This window comes from Hirundo rustica, chromosome 5, assembly GCF_015227805.2.
Source record: "Hirundo rustica isolate bHirRus1 chromosome 5, bHirRus1.pri.v3, whole genome shotgun sequence".
NCBI lineage: Eukaryota > Metazoa > Chordata > Aves > Passeriformes > Hirundinidae > Hirundo > Hirundo rustica.
Window position 1 is genome coordinate 27416175 of NC_053454.1, and position 18756 is coordinate 27434930.

At 38.4% G+C, this 18756-nt stretch overlaps 1 protein-coding gene across 7 annotated transcripts in view; it reads right to left on the reverse strand.

Moving 5' to 3' along the window:
• The window catches only part of CLOCK (clock circadian regulator), a 66691-nt gene that overhangs the window by 28746 nt on the left and 19189 nt on the right, over window positions 1-18756 (reverse strand). For all 7 annotated transcript variants that reach the window (XM_040063987.2, XM_040063981.2, XM_058420546.1 and 4 more), the window contains 4 exons: window positions 7296-7406; window positions 4968-5058; window positions 3205-3264; window positions 2659-2807 (listed from right to left, as the gene is read on the reverse strand). In XM_040063987.2, coding sequence (XP_039919921.1) covers window positions 2659-2807; window positions 3205-3264; window positions 4968-5014 — 256 coding nt within the window. In that variant the 5' untranslated portion in view covers window positions 5015-5058; window positions 7296-7406. The remainder of the gene's footprint in view (window positions 1-2658; window positions 2808-3204; window positions 3265-4967; window positions 5059-7295; window positions 7407-18756) is intronic.

An 18756-nucleotide genomic window follows, 5' to 3' on the forward strand; every position in this document is an offset into this window, starting at 1 on the left:
TGGCCCTTATAACCATCCTACTTCAGAATTAAAAAGACTGTCTCTTGCATTAGAATGGATTTATGCTAAATAAAAACTAAAATTCATGCCTTTAACAAACCATTCCGAAATGCCACAAGTACAGGCATTCTGTCACATTTTCCATTAGAGCAAGTATGACACAGGCAAACAGTACCTTCAGAGAAATGCCTAGTTCTGTCAGAAGGCTGCACTCATAGATAAATGGCAGTAAGGTCACATTCCTGAGCTAGATAACAGCAAGAGGAGCATAACCAAACTTGCTAATTAAACTTCAGTCTTCAAGTTCTGTATGTGAAGTAACTCTATACCAGCACTGAGAATTCTCAATAGAAATTGCTAGCCAAGCCAAGATCTGTACAATTGCTCTGTGGGTTATAGGACAATCAGTCTACTACCTGCAATTATTGTACCTGCAACTAAATTCCTCAGTATTTACTAATTTAAAAAAAATTTACTGTTTACAAATTCAAAGAAAAATGACAGGCAGTATTAGTCAAGAAGCTCCCAGTGATACAACTTCAGTGTGTTTAACCCGTATTTTCCCCATGAGAAATGGAATCCATGTTGGCCAATAACCAACTCAGCTCCTCCGGAGCTGGTGCCAGAGTACCAAGCTTAGTTAATGTGGAAATAGTCCAGAAAGAGCCAGAAGCAACACAGTTAAATCCTGGTGGCTGAACACAGTAGGATTTCAAACATAAAGCAGCTACTCAGTGCTGAACAATCCATTTATTGCTAGGTAATTTGGCTTTATAGTAACATATCCAAGCACTTCAGGACATAAGATATTCTTCTGAACTTTGCTAAAATTTTGTCCCAAAAAATTTTAATGTAAAACACTGCACAGCAATGCTAGCATGCACTGGCAGCCAGAACTTTAGGGAACTTAATATGATATGTGCAGTCACACAGAGCTGCATTCTGGCACACCAAGTGAAGGACAAAAGTGCCATGCCCTAAAAGGCAACCATCTTCAGAGCTGCTTTTTTGCCCCTTTATTTAGAAAAATAAAAGAAAGCACTTTGAAGAAAAAAGTATAACTGGCCAATATGCTGCTTGCTGGCACACATGTTCTGTATTCTATATTTTATGTCAGGAATCACCTATACAAAACAAAATAATTTTGAAACTGAACCGATTTTCACAAAGGCCTTATAACCTACAGAACTGAATTTTACAGAAGAGCCTTCATACCACTTTTCTTTTTGTTATGAGACACACGTATCTCAGAAAATTAAAATAGCATAATCAATATTTAATTGGACAAAAACAAACCCAAACCTATGAATTCTCATATGAATTACATCCCTCTGCTTTTTCATTTAAGTTATGCTTACAATTTTAATAGCAATATTCAGTACACATTTGGTGTTACTGGAAACATAACACTAATGGAAAAGACTAGGGCATGGAAAAACATTTCTCATACCTTAAATTGACACACATTCGATAATTACATAACTATTCATCCACTTAACAGCTTTACTTATTTTATAACTTTTTAGTGACTTCTTTTGACCCTACTGCTTTCTAGTTAGTATGTATTCCAAGAAATTACCCAAGGAAATTACTTAACTAGCAAAAGAGTCCATTTTCTTCAGTTTCCTTCTTATTTTTGGTAGTGTGAACCACAAGGTGCTGTATTAAGAACAAGTGTAGGAGCAGGAACAGGGACTCTTCATATATATTTTATATATCTAACAGCCATAAACAAGTGTACACTTGGTGGAAGACTATTTTTTCACTACAGAAATAACAACCTGTAACAAACTTCAGTACAACATATCTGGGTATATCCCACCATCAGCTGATGCCATCAGCCAGAGCAACAAAGCATAGCAAGGATGTTCAAGGATATTGATCTTTTTGACATTTCACATGACCTTTAAAGAACAACGTACACACACACATACACTCAGCGGCATATACATCCATGGGCACATTTTAAAACTTTAGAAGTTTAGCTGAAGTTTAGCTTACAGATTTTTCTGGCAATTTTTCCTAGCTAAAAGGATTAAAAAAAAGCCAAAATGCCCATACTCCTGGCCTCTATGCCCTTGTATTTCACTTTCTCTTGTCAAGCAACCAACCCAGAAACATTGCTGGAAACCACAATGCCCTACTGCCTTATCACCTCTGCTTAAGCAGCCAGTTGTGTAGACACTTGACATGACAAGAACTAACTTCTCTTGGACTAGCTTTTCAGTGATTTATCTTGCTTCATGTAGAACCTGGAGAGACAAACCAACTGTTCAATCCCGGCTTATCTAAATAATCAAATAAGTATTCCCACTGAAATGGATCAGCAGTTTTCTTGTGAAGCAAAACTAATGACTTGCACCAATGTGTGTCCAGAACAAAAAACTTTTGAGGTTTCTTCAAAAATAAATCTCCTCTTTGTGGAACAGTTTTCGTTGACAACTTGGGACAAAACAAATAGTACTGGTTTTTATTAAGTATTAGCAGAAACACAGTTAGATCTCTGCTACCTAGATGATTTTAAGAATATCTTTCTCCAGGAGCGCTTCACATTTTTTTGACAAATTCCTTAAATAAGCTGCAAAATTTTTAATATTTTATGTAATAATTGAGTATGACTTGAAAAATTAAGAATTTATAAATAACATTTATTGTTACCTTTGTGCTTCCGTAAAAAGTCAATGCTCTTCTGCAGTACAGTGGATTTATCCATCTTCCGAGCATTACCTGGAAGCATGGAACCCAACTCTTTGATAAGGACATTAAACTGATCTCGACGTTTCTTTTCGGACTTGTTTCTAGACACTCTGAAAAGCAAATCAGAAAAGGTTTTATAAAAACTATGAGACTTCCTTGTGAACTGCATACTACTGCCAGGCTCCTGACAGCCCCTTAAGTATTTCTGCTGTGATAACTGTCACAAAAACACCTACTCTGTATCTCAAACACCATTTTTGAAGAATGGCTTCCACCTCAAGGAACAGTGCAGCAAAGACTTTGGAATAAAGTGTCACTTTACAAAACACAAATAACTGAACCACGATTATAAATATACAATATATCTGAAAAATCACAGTAGAAGAAATGCCGTTGAGTAATACATTTATTTGAAGAGTAACCTTTTTATTGTTCAGAAATCACACTGGTAAGTTAAAGCATACAAGAACAGGACATTTCTTAGCTTTAAATAACTTTGCAATTTACCTTTTTGCTTTATCTTTGTCATCTTCTTCCACCAGCCCATCAAAAATGCTTCCATCATTTCTGAAAGAATCAAAAAGAAATAAATGTTGGAGTGGAAATTCCTCCCCTCTGAAGTCCAATCACAAAGAAGGAGGAAGGGGAAAGAGCTGACTATTCACCATCATCACCTCTGTTACATCAAGAAAGCAAGGAACTTTTACTGTGATGTCTCACAAGGACCATCATCAGTGACCTGAAGCTAAGTCTTTTATGTTCTGCTTGCATTTGCTAAAGAAAAAGCAAAAAATCTTGTATTTCTGACACAACTCAAAGGATTCTTGGACTGTTTCTTAAAAGAACTTACAGCCCTATACAAACACTTAACTGAACAACACTTAAATTTGGTTTTCTATCCTCTTTATTACTTGCAGGACCTTACCCTTTTGAAAACATGAGTGAGGACATATGTAATTTATTTTTACTTACTGGCAATTTCTATTCCAATTACTGAAAATGTATTTTTCAGAAACTCTGAAATATTATTAGTGGAAGAGACCTAAGGAATATGCTATACTTCATCCACATATGTAATTTCATAAATACACAATATCAATGTTTAACAATAAGTATTCATTTTATTTGCTTCCTCCATAAGTATCATAAAATTTTTTAGCTTGACAACTGTCCATCTACTGCTAAAGAGGTGTTAAAATACCAAAATAAGAATGTGCTTTCTTTCTAAGATGCCTCAGTATTCTTCATACGATTACTTTGTTTCACTTCCTTTTGCTTTGAAAGTCAAGTCAAAACTGTTCTTCTGTTTTCCAAAACTGCTGTCTAATGGACTTTCACGTGATATTTCTCTAACTTCTCCCTGCTTTTAGTCTACTTAGTGCTGTCCACACTGACCTCTGTGGTCTGTCCTGAAACATCTTATGCTAGTGTTTCCTTCCCTTAAGCCAAGTAACCCTTCTAAAATGCTTACGTCATCTCTCTGATTTATAAACCATCAGGCAATTGTACTGTACATTATGATAAGCAGTGATGTTAAGAAGTTACTACTTTGTATGCTACTACATAAACATCAAGCTTTTAGAAGCAATTCATGTATTAAAAGGCTGAAGTTTCAGTGAGATGCCACAAAATTTCCCTAGAAGAACTGACAAGTTAGGGTTTATGGAAGTTTTGGAATTATGGAAGTTTTACTCTTTGCTTTTATTCTTATTTTTTTTAATTGTGTTTAACTTGACATAAATTAGATGCAAGTTTCATCTCCCAAAGTCTCAAAAATGGTAATATACAGGATATTAAGTACAGCTGTTCACCTAAGCTGCTAAGAGAGCGCAGCTCAAGGAATCAAGTAGAAAACAGACCACAGCTATTACTTTTCCCTTGAAATAGGTTAGCAGGTCACTTTGCTATCATCTACAGCAACACTAATCATTTAAATGTATTTGCTTTTCTTAATCAAAAACTGAAGTACTAAAAAAATTAAAAGTTAAGTAAATGTTAAAAATCAGCTCAACTTGCACAGATGTTGTTCCATAGCTGAAAACAAGTAATGCATTTTAAGACTAACCTCAAGCAATTGAAATCACTATTTCCAGTGACTAAAGAATGACACATCTAACAACTACCAAATTAACTTCGTCAAAAATAACCAAAACCTCACACTTTGATTTTTGCATAAGTTAAAATCTAAATGTATTAACCATACAAAAAAGACTATTAAAGAAAGAACTGACCAGTAATTTTCCTAAAACTCTCCATATTTATTAACATACCTGTCTGCAATGGAGCTCATTTTATGGGTGCTTATGGTAAAAAACATAACATATCACACTTTAGTCTTGTGGTAGACATTTGTACGCTTGCCTATAAGAGAAGAAAATATACCAAAATGTGACTGAGCAGAAAAAACGTGTTCTTCATTAGAGCATACTGACATTTTCATTTGCTCCTACTCCGCCCCTCTCTTCCAACCTTCTGCTCTGCCCTCCTACCTTCTCTAAAGCAGTCTCCATTACCAGCATAAACTGGGCCTTAACATTTCATTTTACATGACAGAGTTCAAGGGAACATTATAAAGGCTACAGTAAATATGTCTGCACTAAACCAATACAAACCTTTTTATGACTCTGAATTCAGATACAGCTTTTAATTTTTTTTTAAACTTTTTTTCCTAAATAACCCTCATAAGTTTGAAGGCTGAACAGATGTTAAATACACTTAGCAGTACATTCTGTTTAGAAACAGTGCAAACAAAAAGAATTTGGGATACAGTACAACTATACTTTATTCTTACTGTACTTTTTCTTGAGCACATTGTTATCATAGATACGTGAAAAGATAACAAGATACCAATTAGAATGTGATCTCTGTACTGTGAGAAATTTAATCTGACCATTTTTTAAAGCAGTCACTTACTCATGACAGGAAGTTTTTGGTTTTCCAGATGTGCATTTGACTTTGAGTTAAGAATGTGAACAAAATATTAATAGTGAGAGAAGGAATATAACACAGATTATGAAAAGGCTAAATTCAAACATAAAACAATAAAATTAAACCTGTTCCTTTCATATGGAAAATTTAGTTACCAGAGGCTGCTCAAAAAGAGCAGCAAGATAGTAACATTGGCAGTGATTAGGAAACTGCATGCAGCAAGTTTTATATAAGCTGAACTTGCTGATCTTCAGGACTTTTTAGTAGGCTACAAACTTAATAGTAAAAAGGCTATTTATTTCAAAGAAGATGATCTTAGTCCATTTAGCGACTCAATATTCTCCAAGATTTGTTTCTGAGAGTTCTAAAACCTGAACTTGCAGTGCCAATACCAGAAGAAATACGGCAGCAAATGCATGATGAGGAAACTGAGGAAGAAAGCTTGTAGTTCAACCAAAGCGTCTCTGCATCTACAACAGCCACATATTGCGTGGGTTTCCTCCACAAGAACAGCATTTTTCACCACAAAGTTTCATAACTTGAGTGGAGCAGGAAAGTAAATGGGAGAGCTGTGCTGCAGGAGAATCTTTCATGGCACATCTCAAGGCGTGCTGGTGTTTCTGCCCAAATGCCCCACTTCTTCAACCAGTATGGACCACTTTTGTCTTGCCTTCACCCTCCAAAATCTAGTGCTATGAAAACACACCAGCACCAAACCACTTCTTTCCTCCAACTCTTCAAACTAACAATTGCACTGGCCAGACTGAGAAATTAAATTCCCCAAATTAGTTGGCCAAGTAACAGAATTGTGCCATTCGAAAGCCAGCCATAAATGGCACGAGAAAAGTAAATTATGAAGAAGTGTCTGTTTGAATTGTTGTCAAAAGTGCACAAGAGACAGTTTGCTCAGCAGTAAAAGCTAACTATCATGACTGGCATGGAATTAAGTTTACAATCAAAACAAAAGCTATAAACTTGTATTTATTTAGCTAACATGGTAAGCACTAATACAGTTATGCACTAATTACACTTCTAGCCCTGTGTTAATTTTTATACAAAAATGGTACCTAAATTTTATGGATCAAGAGCAATATGAAATTCTCTTAAGACAAATTACATACATTCTCTAATCTGCAAAAGAAAAACACCTGTATAGATAAATACAGAAAACTTACTTGTGACATAACTGACATATTCATTATGCAGAATCAAAATTTAAAAGTCAGTATTTTTCCCTTTAACAGAGCACCCAATCCCCAGAATTCAACAAAATCATTCATTACAATATACAGATCCTACACCAGAACTGGCAACCTAGATCTGGTATCCAAGACAAATAGTTTGAAGTACTGCAAAGTACAGGAAATGCACTTGTAGCATACCAGTTTCTCATCTTTCAAGGCCTGACTCTTCTGTCTTTGCATCCAAATTTGCAACACACTGAACATTCTCAGTGTTACTGCATGCCAAGGATAAGACTGCAGAGACAATGCCACCAAAGCCAGTCAAGTTTAAAGTAAACGCTAGGTAAATACATGACTATGTCTACTTCTAAGATTCAGTCATGTTCTGGAGAACAAAAAACACTACTTAAACACTGCTATTCAGCCCATCAGCGTTGGTAACTGAAAGCCATGGGAATCTCATTAATCATAAGAACACAGTTTTACCTTTTACACTTTGGGACTTGTTAAAGTATGAGGTTTGGGGATGAAATCTTGTTCCTGTGAAGAACGATGTGGAGTTAGATGTATCCTCTTCTGCAGAAAATAAATTCCAAACTGTCAAAAAATAACAATGGAGAGCTTTAAAATTAGTGAGTTTAAAAATTATCTACTTCTTCATTTTTTAATAAAGACAAGTAATTGTTTTAACAAGAGTAATCTCTAAATGTAATGTTCTGCTTATCAAAAATATTTCAAGTATTCCACTATCTGAATTGACATTGCTTTAAAGTTCCTCTTGATGAGCAGGATATTCTGACACAGTTTTATCTTGGCTTTAAGCTATCACTTTCTGCCTATCTGTACTCTTGATGGCCTTTTCACTTTCAAATTTGGTATTACTTGTATCATCTACATCTTCATGTCCACTTACTACCTTCAAAGTGTATTTATACACCATTATTAAAACATCTTCTCACTGAAGTTCTTATTAGGGTCTCTTCTGGCTTTCTCTGTTACATCCTCTCCACCCCCAGTCTCCTGACTTGTTATTGTCAGGACTCCAGCATGTGCAGAATGCTGCTGCTAGTGACAACTAGCAAAGTTGCCCAGTTGCATTATTGCTTCTCCCTCAAACACAGCCACATAACTCTTTGTTTCAAAGCCCACTTCAAAACCAATTCCTAAAAGGTACCACAAATTTGTTTCATAACTGCACTTCTTCCAAACAAAAACTCAGCACTGACATAATGATTGCCTACTTCCAGTCTCTTTTCATTACCACTACATTTCATTTATAGTTACTTCCCTTGAACTATGCCACTTTCCACATTTTTATACTACATGAAATCAGGTTTTTTCCCCCATTCCTGTTTCCATGTGCCTCTCTGGTTTTAAAACAAAACAAATCCACTATAACATGTACTTCTTCCATTTCTGAAAGATTTTATTTTAAAGTATATTAAATTCGAAAAAGGAAGCTGGAATATATAAACTAAGGTTATGCTACTCATCCATTCATTGATGACTTTTATGGAAACATCAGAACTATCACTTATTTGGTTTGAAAAGTTAAGTCCCTTCTCTTGCACCAAACAGAGGTTCTCAAGTGGTTAAAATACAAATGCAAATATTAACATAGGAAGTTAAAGCATAGCAGAATAATCTGCCAACAGGAGAAAAATAATTGCAGTATGATTCAGTGAAGCCACTCGTTCTTGTCTGGCCAAATAACCTGCTGGCCCATTGACCTACTTTTTTAGGTGCTTACAGCCTCCTCTCCTATTCTGTTTTGTTCCATTTGACAAGTACAAACATTAATAGTGACAAAGAGTCCACAGATGTCTGCAACACAAAACCAGTGTTTTTAAACTGCTTGGAGTGAAACAACTCTGGCAACTCTCACCCAGTGCCTAACAGAGTTCTAATGATGAAAATTTTAGACCTCCTCTCTGCAGGATGTAGAGGTACATTTCTTTTAAATCACAATTAAACTCTTAAGATAAACAGGTCTTAATCACAGAACTATCCTCTATAATGTCAAAAAAGGGAGCTCTTACACATATTTAAAAAAAAGATTTTAAGAAGAGCAGGAGAGGAATATGCTTATACAATAAAGGAACACAAGCAAATCAGACCAAAAGAGAAGCTAATCACAGTGGAAAAGCTTTTGTTGCCAAAACCACATAGATCTCTAACTCAGTAGAAATGGCATGCATGTGAAAGCCAGCAGAAAGGTTAAAACGCCTACATGCCAGCACTGGCAGCCACAAGTGTTCAAAGGTCATTGTCCTGTCCCCACAACTCATTAGTTTTTTTAGAAAAATAAATTGTCTGTCGCTTGATACTATGTGTTTTGAACACATTCAGGCATGTTTTCCAACTTTTCTGTAACCAAGGCGGCAAGAAATTTGCTATCTTAAAGGAAGCTGAGATCCTCAATCAAAAATCTTAGCTGCTGCTGTGGATGTGCAAACCATTACTACACAAAATTGCTCAATCTGTAAAAAAATTACAAAAACTAGCAATACTGCAAATTCTGCACTATGCTGACATTATCACTCACGAAGAGGCAATAAGTTATTGGGTCCCAAGTCATTGCTTGGTCAAATAAAAAAAGGTTCTGAGTAAGTTACAGGTTAAAATGTGATAATCCAACCTAAGGTAATAAAGTTCACACCATCTGATAAAAAATTCCATTTTTTTAGACTGAAAGAATTTCAGTACCTTCAGTCCAATTTTATTACCAATATTGGAATTTGCAATATTTGCAGATTTGCAATATTAAATATTGGAAACAAATTCAGAGATTGAACAACTGTGAAATTACAGTACAGTCTTGCTAATGACAGATGTTCTGTCAGGACTGGACTAAAAAATGAGTGGGAAAATAGTGAATGCATTGCCTGTATTTCATTTTGTACAGAGCCAGTAACTGAAATCCCTGCGTCTCCAGCACTTTAATGTAATGGTAACACTGATAAATATTTTTGAGGAAGATAAGTATTGTCCTTATACTGCAAAAATATTTTTATAGAAAAGCCTTGATTTATGTAAAATTTAAGTCATGGCATACAAATAATTCTTACATGATTTTGCAGATTACAGCCCTCAGAAATAATGTGAGGTGGACTGTATTGTTAAGACAAATAATTTCATACCAGGAATATAACAGGAAAAACATGAAGCAATACAGTTTTCCAACCCTACCGTTTCTTCAAACAGAAATAGATTAACTTCTTTAATACAACCTGATTTCTGTGCTATAATCCAATTTTGCCAGGGAAGAAAACTAGTTTTTAAAATCATTGAGGATTAGCTGTAGAGAAGATCTTGTTTAAAGAATCAAAGCCACAGCACCTCGTGCCCTGCAGAGCTCTAACACTAGTCACCCACCAGGGTAAGAAAGACCAAGAGCAGAAACAACACACTGAGTAAACAGCTGAGCAGAACCTGACTCCCAATGTAAGCACAGTGTCAGAAGCCCTGTTCATCACTGAGATTCTGAAGATAATTATAAACCTTCCTGATACTCCTTTCCATGAGCTTCTGATCATTTGGATTATGAATTTCTGGGGTTTTACTCTACTAGGACATTATACCATAATTAGGGCAAGCAGAGATCCAGCCATTATCTCCTGCCCAGAAAAGCACATCACTATCACTCGTATTTTCCATTTTGCTTCATTGGATTACCTCCAGCCCAACCATTTTTCTCTTTACCTTTCTCTTTTTTGGAGATTGGGTAGAAGGGAGGAGAAGAGGAAGAATTTGCTCTGGTTTAGTTTCTCTCCAAGAACCATAGTATTTTGTAGAACAAGGGATTTTAGACAGGCAAACCATAACCACCTACTGTCTAATCACACATTGTTTGGTCTAATAGAACAAGCAAGCAGGTTTCAAGGTAATTGCTTCTTTGTTTGCAATTGTATACACACCAACAGAAAGCAAATTAGGGTAATGACTGATTAGTATTTTCTTGCTTATCAAAGGCTGTCTGTGAAAACACTTTTTTAAACAGACATGTTTCCTTTTTTACCTCAAAAAGGAGGACAATTGGAAAAAAAAAATCAAAAGATAGGGCTTCAAGGAACATTGCTCAAACTTGGCAGTGAACAGGTTATTCCAGCAGCTGGGAATAGTCACATATTGCAAGCTTTCCTCTACCACATCAACAAGTGAGTTTTTGGTCTGTGCTTGTGCAGAAGAGATGACACATCCTAGAAATGTCATCTTCTGAGATAAAACACACTATAGCAGCAGGTGTTCATCTTCCAGTGCTTCTCAGGAGAGCCGATGAGAGGGCTGCTTCTAGCATGGATGGATCCCAGATGGCTTTTAATAGGAAAATTTTTGAGTGAATAGTCTGCTGTGGATGAGCAGCTTCCTCAGGTCCATCATCTTTTCAGGGAGTACTCATATCTATTGGAGAAAGTGCAGTAGAACAGAAGACTGGTGGTGTGGGTTGCCATTACCTAAATGGCAGTCTCATGTCTGCTACTGAAGGACTTTTGGGAAGAGGGTAATTCCAAGCAGTCTACAGGAGAGATTAAATGCCTGTTAGAAGGCCTGTTGTGGTAGTAGTCAGTATATCACCATTTAGCTCAGTTATAATGACATTTGAGAGAGTGCATACTATTTGTGTACCATCATACACAGACCACAGCAGCTAGAAGAGGCTATAGATCACCTTAAGCAGCAAAAAGCATGACTGCAGAGGTAAAGGGAGGTTAAGTTCTTAGAAACGGTTTGTCACACAGATGTGCCCTGGTCCACCTGTCTCCCTGACAAGGCAAAGGACCTAAACAAACTGCTCAAACATTTGCTCCAAAGTCACTGCAAATAATATCTTCATAGAAACATGAATTATGAGGATTAAAGCAAAAAGCAATTCTTTCCTGCATGCTTCATGTATTAGACAGTCCCACCATCAGGAGAGAGATTTCTCTAGGACTTGGGACTAACCACAGTTTGCGATTTCCACCTCTCCAGTTCACAGAACAAGAAAACACCCCTGCCCATCATTCCTTTGCTCCAGATCATTTGGGCTGATCTCTGCTTGACTAGCTGTTCTGCGGCCACTCTTCTACCCTTCTTTACAGTCTGTATCTCCTCCCCTTACTCACCAAGGAGATGGCCCCATAGCTCCCTCCCTGATACAGTGCAGCTCCCCAATCTTGGTCCAGGCTGCAGTGAAGATACATGCAAGAAAGCTCTAATGAGCCTCAGGCCGTTAACTGGGCTACAGTGATTACACACTGGTGGAGTTTGCAGTCCTGAGGGATGAGCTGTAATGTTAGGCCCCTGGAACTATCCGATATGAACCCCAGGGACAAGGGAGATCAACAGAGCTGGCAGATCTGTTAGGATGTCCTCCATATGACACAAAAGCTAATGATCTCCAGGCAAAAGAAATCAGGCACGGAAGGCAAGAGTCTAGCAAGGATGAGAAAGGACTGCTGGTCAAACTAAAAGGCAGGACATAAATGCATCCCTCTACTTTGTCCCAGGACAGGTATCCTAGGAAGATGAGAGGGATGCAGTCCAGTTAAGAGGGAATGGCATGAGGAAGGCCATGGTGAAGCTGGAGCCAAACTTGACAAGGGATGCAAAGAATAACAACATCCATAGGTATATTAACCAGAAAAGGAAGGTCAAAGAAGGTGTACACACTCACTAAACAAGGCTGGTAAACTGGTAACAACAGATGAGGAGAAGGCTAAGGTACAAAACTTCTTTCCCCTCAGTCTTGGCTTGCAACCGCTCTTCCCACACTTCTGGAATGGATGGACTGCAAGACAGAAACTAGAGGAACAAAGTCCCTTCCACTGTAAGGGAAGATCAGATTCATGATCACCTGAGGAACGCAATTGTATGTAAGTCCATGATAAGATGCATCCAGGAATCCTGAGGGAACTCGTTGATGTATTTGCACAGCCATTCTCCATAATATTTGAAAAGTCATGGCAATCAAGCTAAGTTCCAGGCGACTGGAAAAAGGGAAACATTGAAACGAGATGATCTTTATGGTGCCTTCCAACCCAAACTATTTTATGATACATTCGAACCTGGCCCACACTTGCCCATGTACCCCACTGATCAGGTCTCTGACTCACCAAACTGACTTCTCAAAACATCCTCAGACATGCCACCTCACCAGGAATTTGCTAGCAATCTGGGCTCTTTGCCTGAGCCTGGCTTCCCTCCAGCTCCCTGGGGATGACCAGGAAAGCACTCAGCAGGCTGCCAGGTGTCTAATAATTGGTCCTTGGCTGTGGGATGCTGCAGCACTTACTAGGCTTTTTTTCCTAGTCCACCCCTCTCCAGGCTGCCTGTATTATCTTCGCTCTCTATGATTCCAACTAACTACACTTATAAACACCTGAGGTGTTGTTTATGTGCCTACATCAAATTACTAACAAAGAAAGTGATACAATACAAATTTTTGGAGTCATCAAGTGAACAAGCTCCCCAAATCAGAAAAACAAAAAGGACAAGAAAAAGTAGTAGAAACCCAAATCTATAAGATAAATCTGAAAGGCAGCATTTAATAACCTAGCCATCAGAAACAGCTGCTATTCTTCTGTAGTATCACTTAAAATATTTTCTCAGTCATTTGTATACACAGTTCCCTACGAGAGATTCCTTTCCTTCAATAACAAAGCTGTAAGAGTGAGTGGTAGATATAATGTTTGCAAATCATATTCAACTAGTCTGCACAAAAAAAGAGTGGCTACATGTTATGACCCTTCCTTGCTCCCATTTTTTTAAGGTTCCACCCCTTCTTGGCTCTCACTGGAGGTGTGCACCCCTTTAGCTCCGGCCACATACTGAAGCAGATTTGTGAAATTATGTGTTTAAAAGAATGCACATATCACACAGCTTTAATAAGAAAAAAATAATAAAGATTGTATTTTAAAATTGTGGCTCCATCTACTTTTGAAAACTGGCACAGCTAAGAAACAGTACCCCTCTACAAAGAGCAGGAAGCTCTTAGCTACATCTCCCACTCCTGGTCCTATAACAGGGTACCCTGAGTTATACTTCAGTACATGTTGTGTTTGCACATATAAAATATAGTATGTATTTCATAATCTAGTCTGGCTTAAAAGTACATCTACTGTCCCTCTTTAAATGGCGCTTAACATAACACCAGTACTTCACTACAGGAGTTTAGGTCACAGGAAGCTAATTACTACCCTGTTAGTGTTACAATTCAAAACTCAAAACTCACATCTCTGCGTAAATCTCCATTTCCTTTAATGGAATTCTAGGAAGATAAAACCTGCAGTCAGCTAGCCAGCTGAAGAACAGATCCTAAATTTAAGCTCACTGTGCTGAGAAAAAAAGTGCTATGTATGGTATAAAATCTGCAGTCTGCTATTCTCTAACAGGACCCATCTAAACTTGGTACATCTCACAATGAACAAATAAAACAAAGCTTCCTTCTTCCAGGCTATCAGATGGAACTGAGAAGGCAGACAACTGACAGGGGTTTTTTTCAGAAATCCAAAAGGTGAAAAAATTCTACTTATACATTCTAAAGTTCAAATTCTTACTGAATATTGTAACTATCCCATAAAACTATTTACTACACACAAATCATTTTTCTACAGAATAAAGTCACCAGACAATAAAAAATTTAGAAAATGAGACTCTATCATTGTTATTATTACTGCAACAACGCTCAGCTATCCACCTCAATTACTCTTCCTAAAGAGTACATGAACCTACACATTGCATGAGCACTTCAACTGCCAGACTTTTAGCACGCAGATATGTCTTAAAAGGTGGGAAAGGAAGCTAAAGAGAGATGATGAAATTCACACAAATGAATCTTTCTAAAATTCTATCCTGGACCAGAAAAACAACACCCAATGAAGATTTATTAGCTTTTACATACAAATGAACATTTACACATTTTACTTAAAGAATTCTTACTAATCAAGAGAAAACTTCAGTCAAAATTTCCTGCTCTGTTCTCATTATGCCATTCTAAAACTTCCAGAAATCACGAAAGTCACCAGTTGGCCAAAAGGGTCTGTAAGAAATTATGCAAATTATTTCTGCACCCAGTGCCTTTATCACAGAATGGGTCAGGCTGGGAGGGACCACACTGGGTCATCCCATCCAACCCCCCTGCTCCAGTAGGGTCATGTCCAGACAGTTCCCAAGTACTTCCAGTGAGGGAGACTCCACAGACTATGGAAATCTCATCCTGTGCTCATTCACCTGCATAGTAAAGAAGTGCATCCTGTTCAGGTGGAACTTCCTGTATGATCCTGCAGTTTCTGCCCATTGCCTCTTGTGCTATTGCTTGGCTACATTGAGAAGAGCCTGGATCCACCCGCTCCACATTCTCCCTGCTGATACTTACCTACATTCATAAGGTCTCCTCTCAATTGTCTCTTCTCCAAGCTGAACAGGCCCAGCTCCCTCGGCCTTTCCTCACAAGGGAGATGCTCCAATCCTTAATCCCTTCATTGCCCTCCACTGGACCTGCTCCAGGAGCTCCATGTCTCTCTTGTCCTGAGGAGCCCAGAGCTGGACACAGCACTCCTGATGTGGCCCCACCAGGGCTGAGTAGAGGGGCAGGATCATCTCCCTCAGCCTGCTGGCAATGCTCTTCCTAATGCACCCCAGGACACCATCGGCCTTCTCATCCACATGGGCACATTGCTGGCTCATGGACAGCTTCTTGTCCACCAGAACCCCAAAGTCCTTCCCTGTACAGCTGCTTTCCAGCAGGCCAATCCCCAGCCTGTGCCGGTCCATGTGGTTACTCCTCCCCAGGTGCAGGACCCGGCACTTGCCTTCACTGAATTTCCTTTCTGTCCATCTCTCCAGCCTGTCAAAGCCCTTCTGAAGGGCTGCACAGCACTCTGGGGTACTGGCTGCTCCTCCCAGCTTTCTGTTATCAGCAAACTTGCTGAGGATGTCTCGGTCCCTTCATCAAGTCATTAATGAATAAGTTAAACAATTCCCAATATGTACCCAATATGGGTACACCACTAGTGTCAGGCCTCCAAACAGACCCCATATCACTGATAGCAACTCTCTGGGATCAGCCAGTTCTCAATCCATCTCACTGTCCACTCATCTTGACCAAGTTTCCTGAGTTTGCCTAAAAGGATGTTGTGAGAGACAGTGTCGAAAGCCTTGCTTAAGTTGAAGTTAAAAAATATCCCCTGCCCTCCCCTCATCCCTGCAGGGAGTTGTTTCATCATAAAAGGCAATCAGGCTGGCCAAGCATGACTTGCGCTTAGTGAATCCATGCTCCTGATCACCTTCTTGCCACCCATGTGGATAGAGATGGCCTCCAGAATCAGACATTCGATCACCTTTCCAGGGGGTTGACTGGCCAACAGTTCTCTGGGTTCTCCTTTTTGTCATTTCTGAAGACCACTGTGACATCTGCTTTCTTCCAGTCCTCAGGTACTTCTTCTGATTGCCCTGATCTCTCATGAGCAGCCTCATTATGCTGTCCACGAGCTCTCTCAGCACTTGTTGATGCAATCCATCAGGGCCTTCTGAATGTTCAGTTTACCTGAGTGCTCTCTAACCCAATCCTTCTTGATGGAAAGTCTTCCTTCCAACATTCACATACCCTGGTCTTCTGAGTCAGATATTCCAGAAAGCTGGCATTGTCAGTGAAGACCAATGAAAAGAAGGCATTCAGCATCTCCAACTTCTCTGCATCCTCTGTCACTGGGGCCCCTTCCATTTAGTAAGAGGTCCTCATTATCTTAGGTTTTTCTTTTGTTATTTATGTATTTGAAGAAGCTCTTCTTGTTATCCTGGACATCCCCAATCAGATTTAATTCTGGGTGGATCTTGGCCCTTCCTGTCTTGTTTCTACTTTGACAAGCACTCTATATTGATTCCAAGCAGTCTGCTACTGCTTCCATCTCCTGTGTATTTCCTGATTACACTTGAAAAACGACCGCAGTTTTTCATTCATTCATGCAGGTCTCCTGCCCTTTTTGTCCAACTTCATGCTCATTGTTCTTGAGCCTTAAAGGAGTCATGCTTAAGTATCAACCAGCTCACTTGGACTCCTGTTCCCATGGGATTCTTTCAAGAAGACCCATGAAGAGGCAAAAGTTAGCTCTCCTAAGTCCATGGTTGTAATCTTACTTGCTGCCCTGCTTCATCCTTGCCCTTTACAGTCCATAGAGGATTTAGCTGATGAGTCTCAAATCAGTTTTAAGAGACATCAAATTACTTTGTATCATCAAGTTATTCTTTTAAGATACAATTATCTAGCACGTCCAGAAGCATCTTACTGATTCTCAGTTATGCGCACAGGAAAAAGTGATGGAGGGGTCAGAGGAGATCTGGCACACCATGCCAGACAACTAAACAAAATTAACTCAATAGATTTTTGTAGGTGGTTTTGTTTCGTTGGGAGATTTTTGCTTGTTTTGCCCTTTCTTTTTTGGTCGGTTGGTTTTCTCTAACTAGGAGACAAAGACTTATTCCTAACTCGTGGTTAGGGTGTTTACCTAGCATGTGGGAGAAGTAAAACTAAATACTTCCTCTGAATCTGTCCACAGATGAAGAATTACCATATGAAAGATAGTCAGAGCAATACACACCGACCACACCAGTAACTACATGGCTACAGAGACCAGGCACTTCATGTCCTAACAGCTACTTATGTTTGTAAGCACTTTTACCAATCTCCTTGATCAAGCCAAAAGTTTGTGTAATGTTAACCTTTGATCATTACTCCTCATTTCCATGGCCACATTAAATTCCCTCTCTTCAGCTAGCATTAATATGTGATCAGTCAACAGAGCCTAAAACTGGTCAAGCCCCAAAACTAACCCAAATGGTGTTTCATTCCGCTAAATCAACTACATTTTTTTCACTGTAAGAGTGATCAAAAGCTATGTTGGCACAGGGGAAGGGGAAGCAGCAAATCACCAGGTTAGACATCTTTTGACAACAGTGGCATTTCATTTCATGCTGACCTATACCATGCATTAAATCACAGTCAGAGAGCAAAATTAGGAAAAACAAGATGCAAATTTGTGCTCAAAGAAACGAGCATTGTAGTTACTACATGAGAAGCCTGCATCATATTTAAATGAAACATCTTTATTCTCCCATGAGCTGTTGTCTCTCACATGATAATCCATGGCAAATTAAACTTCTGGGCAGAATGCGATTTATTCTTTATATACTGATCCAGACTCATGGATCCGCTTCTCGATAGGAAAACAAACGCAGAACTCAGCCATAGAGTCAATGGGAATCTCAAGCAAAATGTAAATATAAATACCTTATGTGTTGCTTAGTTATCAACCTATTTATCAAACAGCATGTTAATTAGCATCACCTTGGACCATTTTTGGATGACCCTCAGTACAGATACAAGGATATTCCTCTAAATTAATAATCTGAAACTAAGAAAATTTGATGAATGATTTATACCAACAGCATCTATTTGTAACACTTACAATTGTACAGGTACACGAAGTGGACATAATTTTTAAAAATTACAAGTTACCAACAGCAACATCCAAGAACTTATGACAGGTGTTTCAGAAAGTTAATATTTTATCTGAAACATAATTATCTATATCACACAGAAATGCATACATGTAAGTAAAACACTTCTAAAAATATTTATTTCTAGTCACCATTTTATTTTTACAAGTTGATTGCACAATCCATGATTTGTGCAGCTGTGGAAGTGCTTCTGATGCCTAAATTTCCCAGCATGAGTGACTCATACACAGCTAAATTATTCTGTAAGGCTTTTGTGAAGAATGGACTGTTTGCCTGCCTAAAAAATGGAGTAGGCAGTATACTTCACTGGAAAGCATCTTCAAAAAGAAAGAAGTGATAGTTCACATTTCCATAAAATGAGACAGTTGGAAAATTTTAAGCTACAACACTGAAGTGCAATCCAAGTCAAAAATTACCAAAGAAGAAGCTCCTCCTCCCTACCTCTACCCAC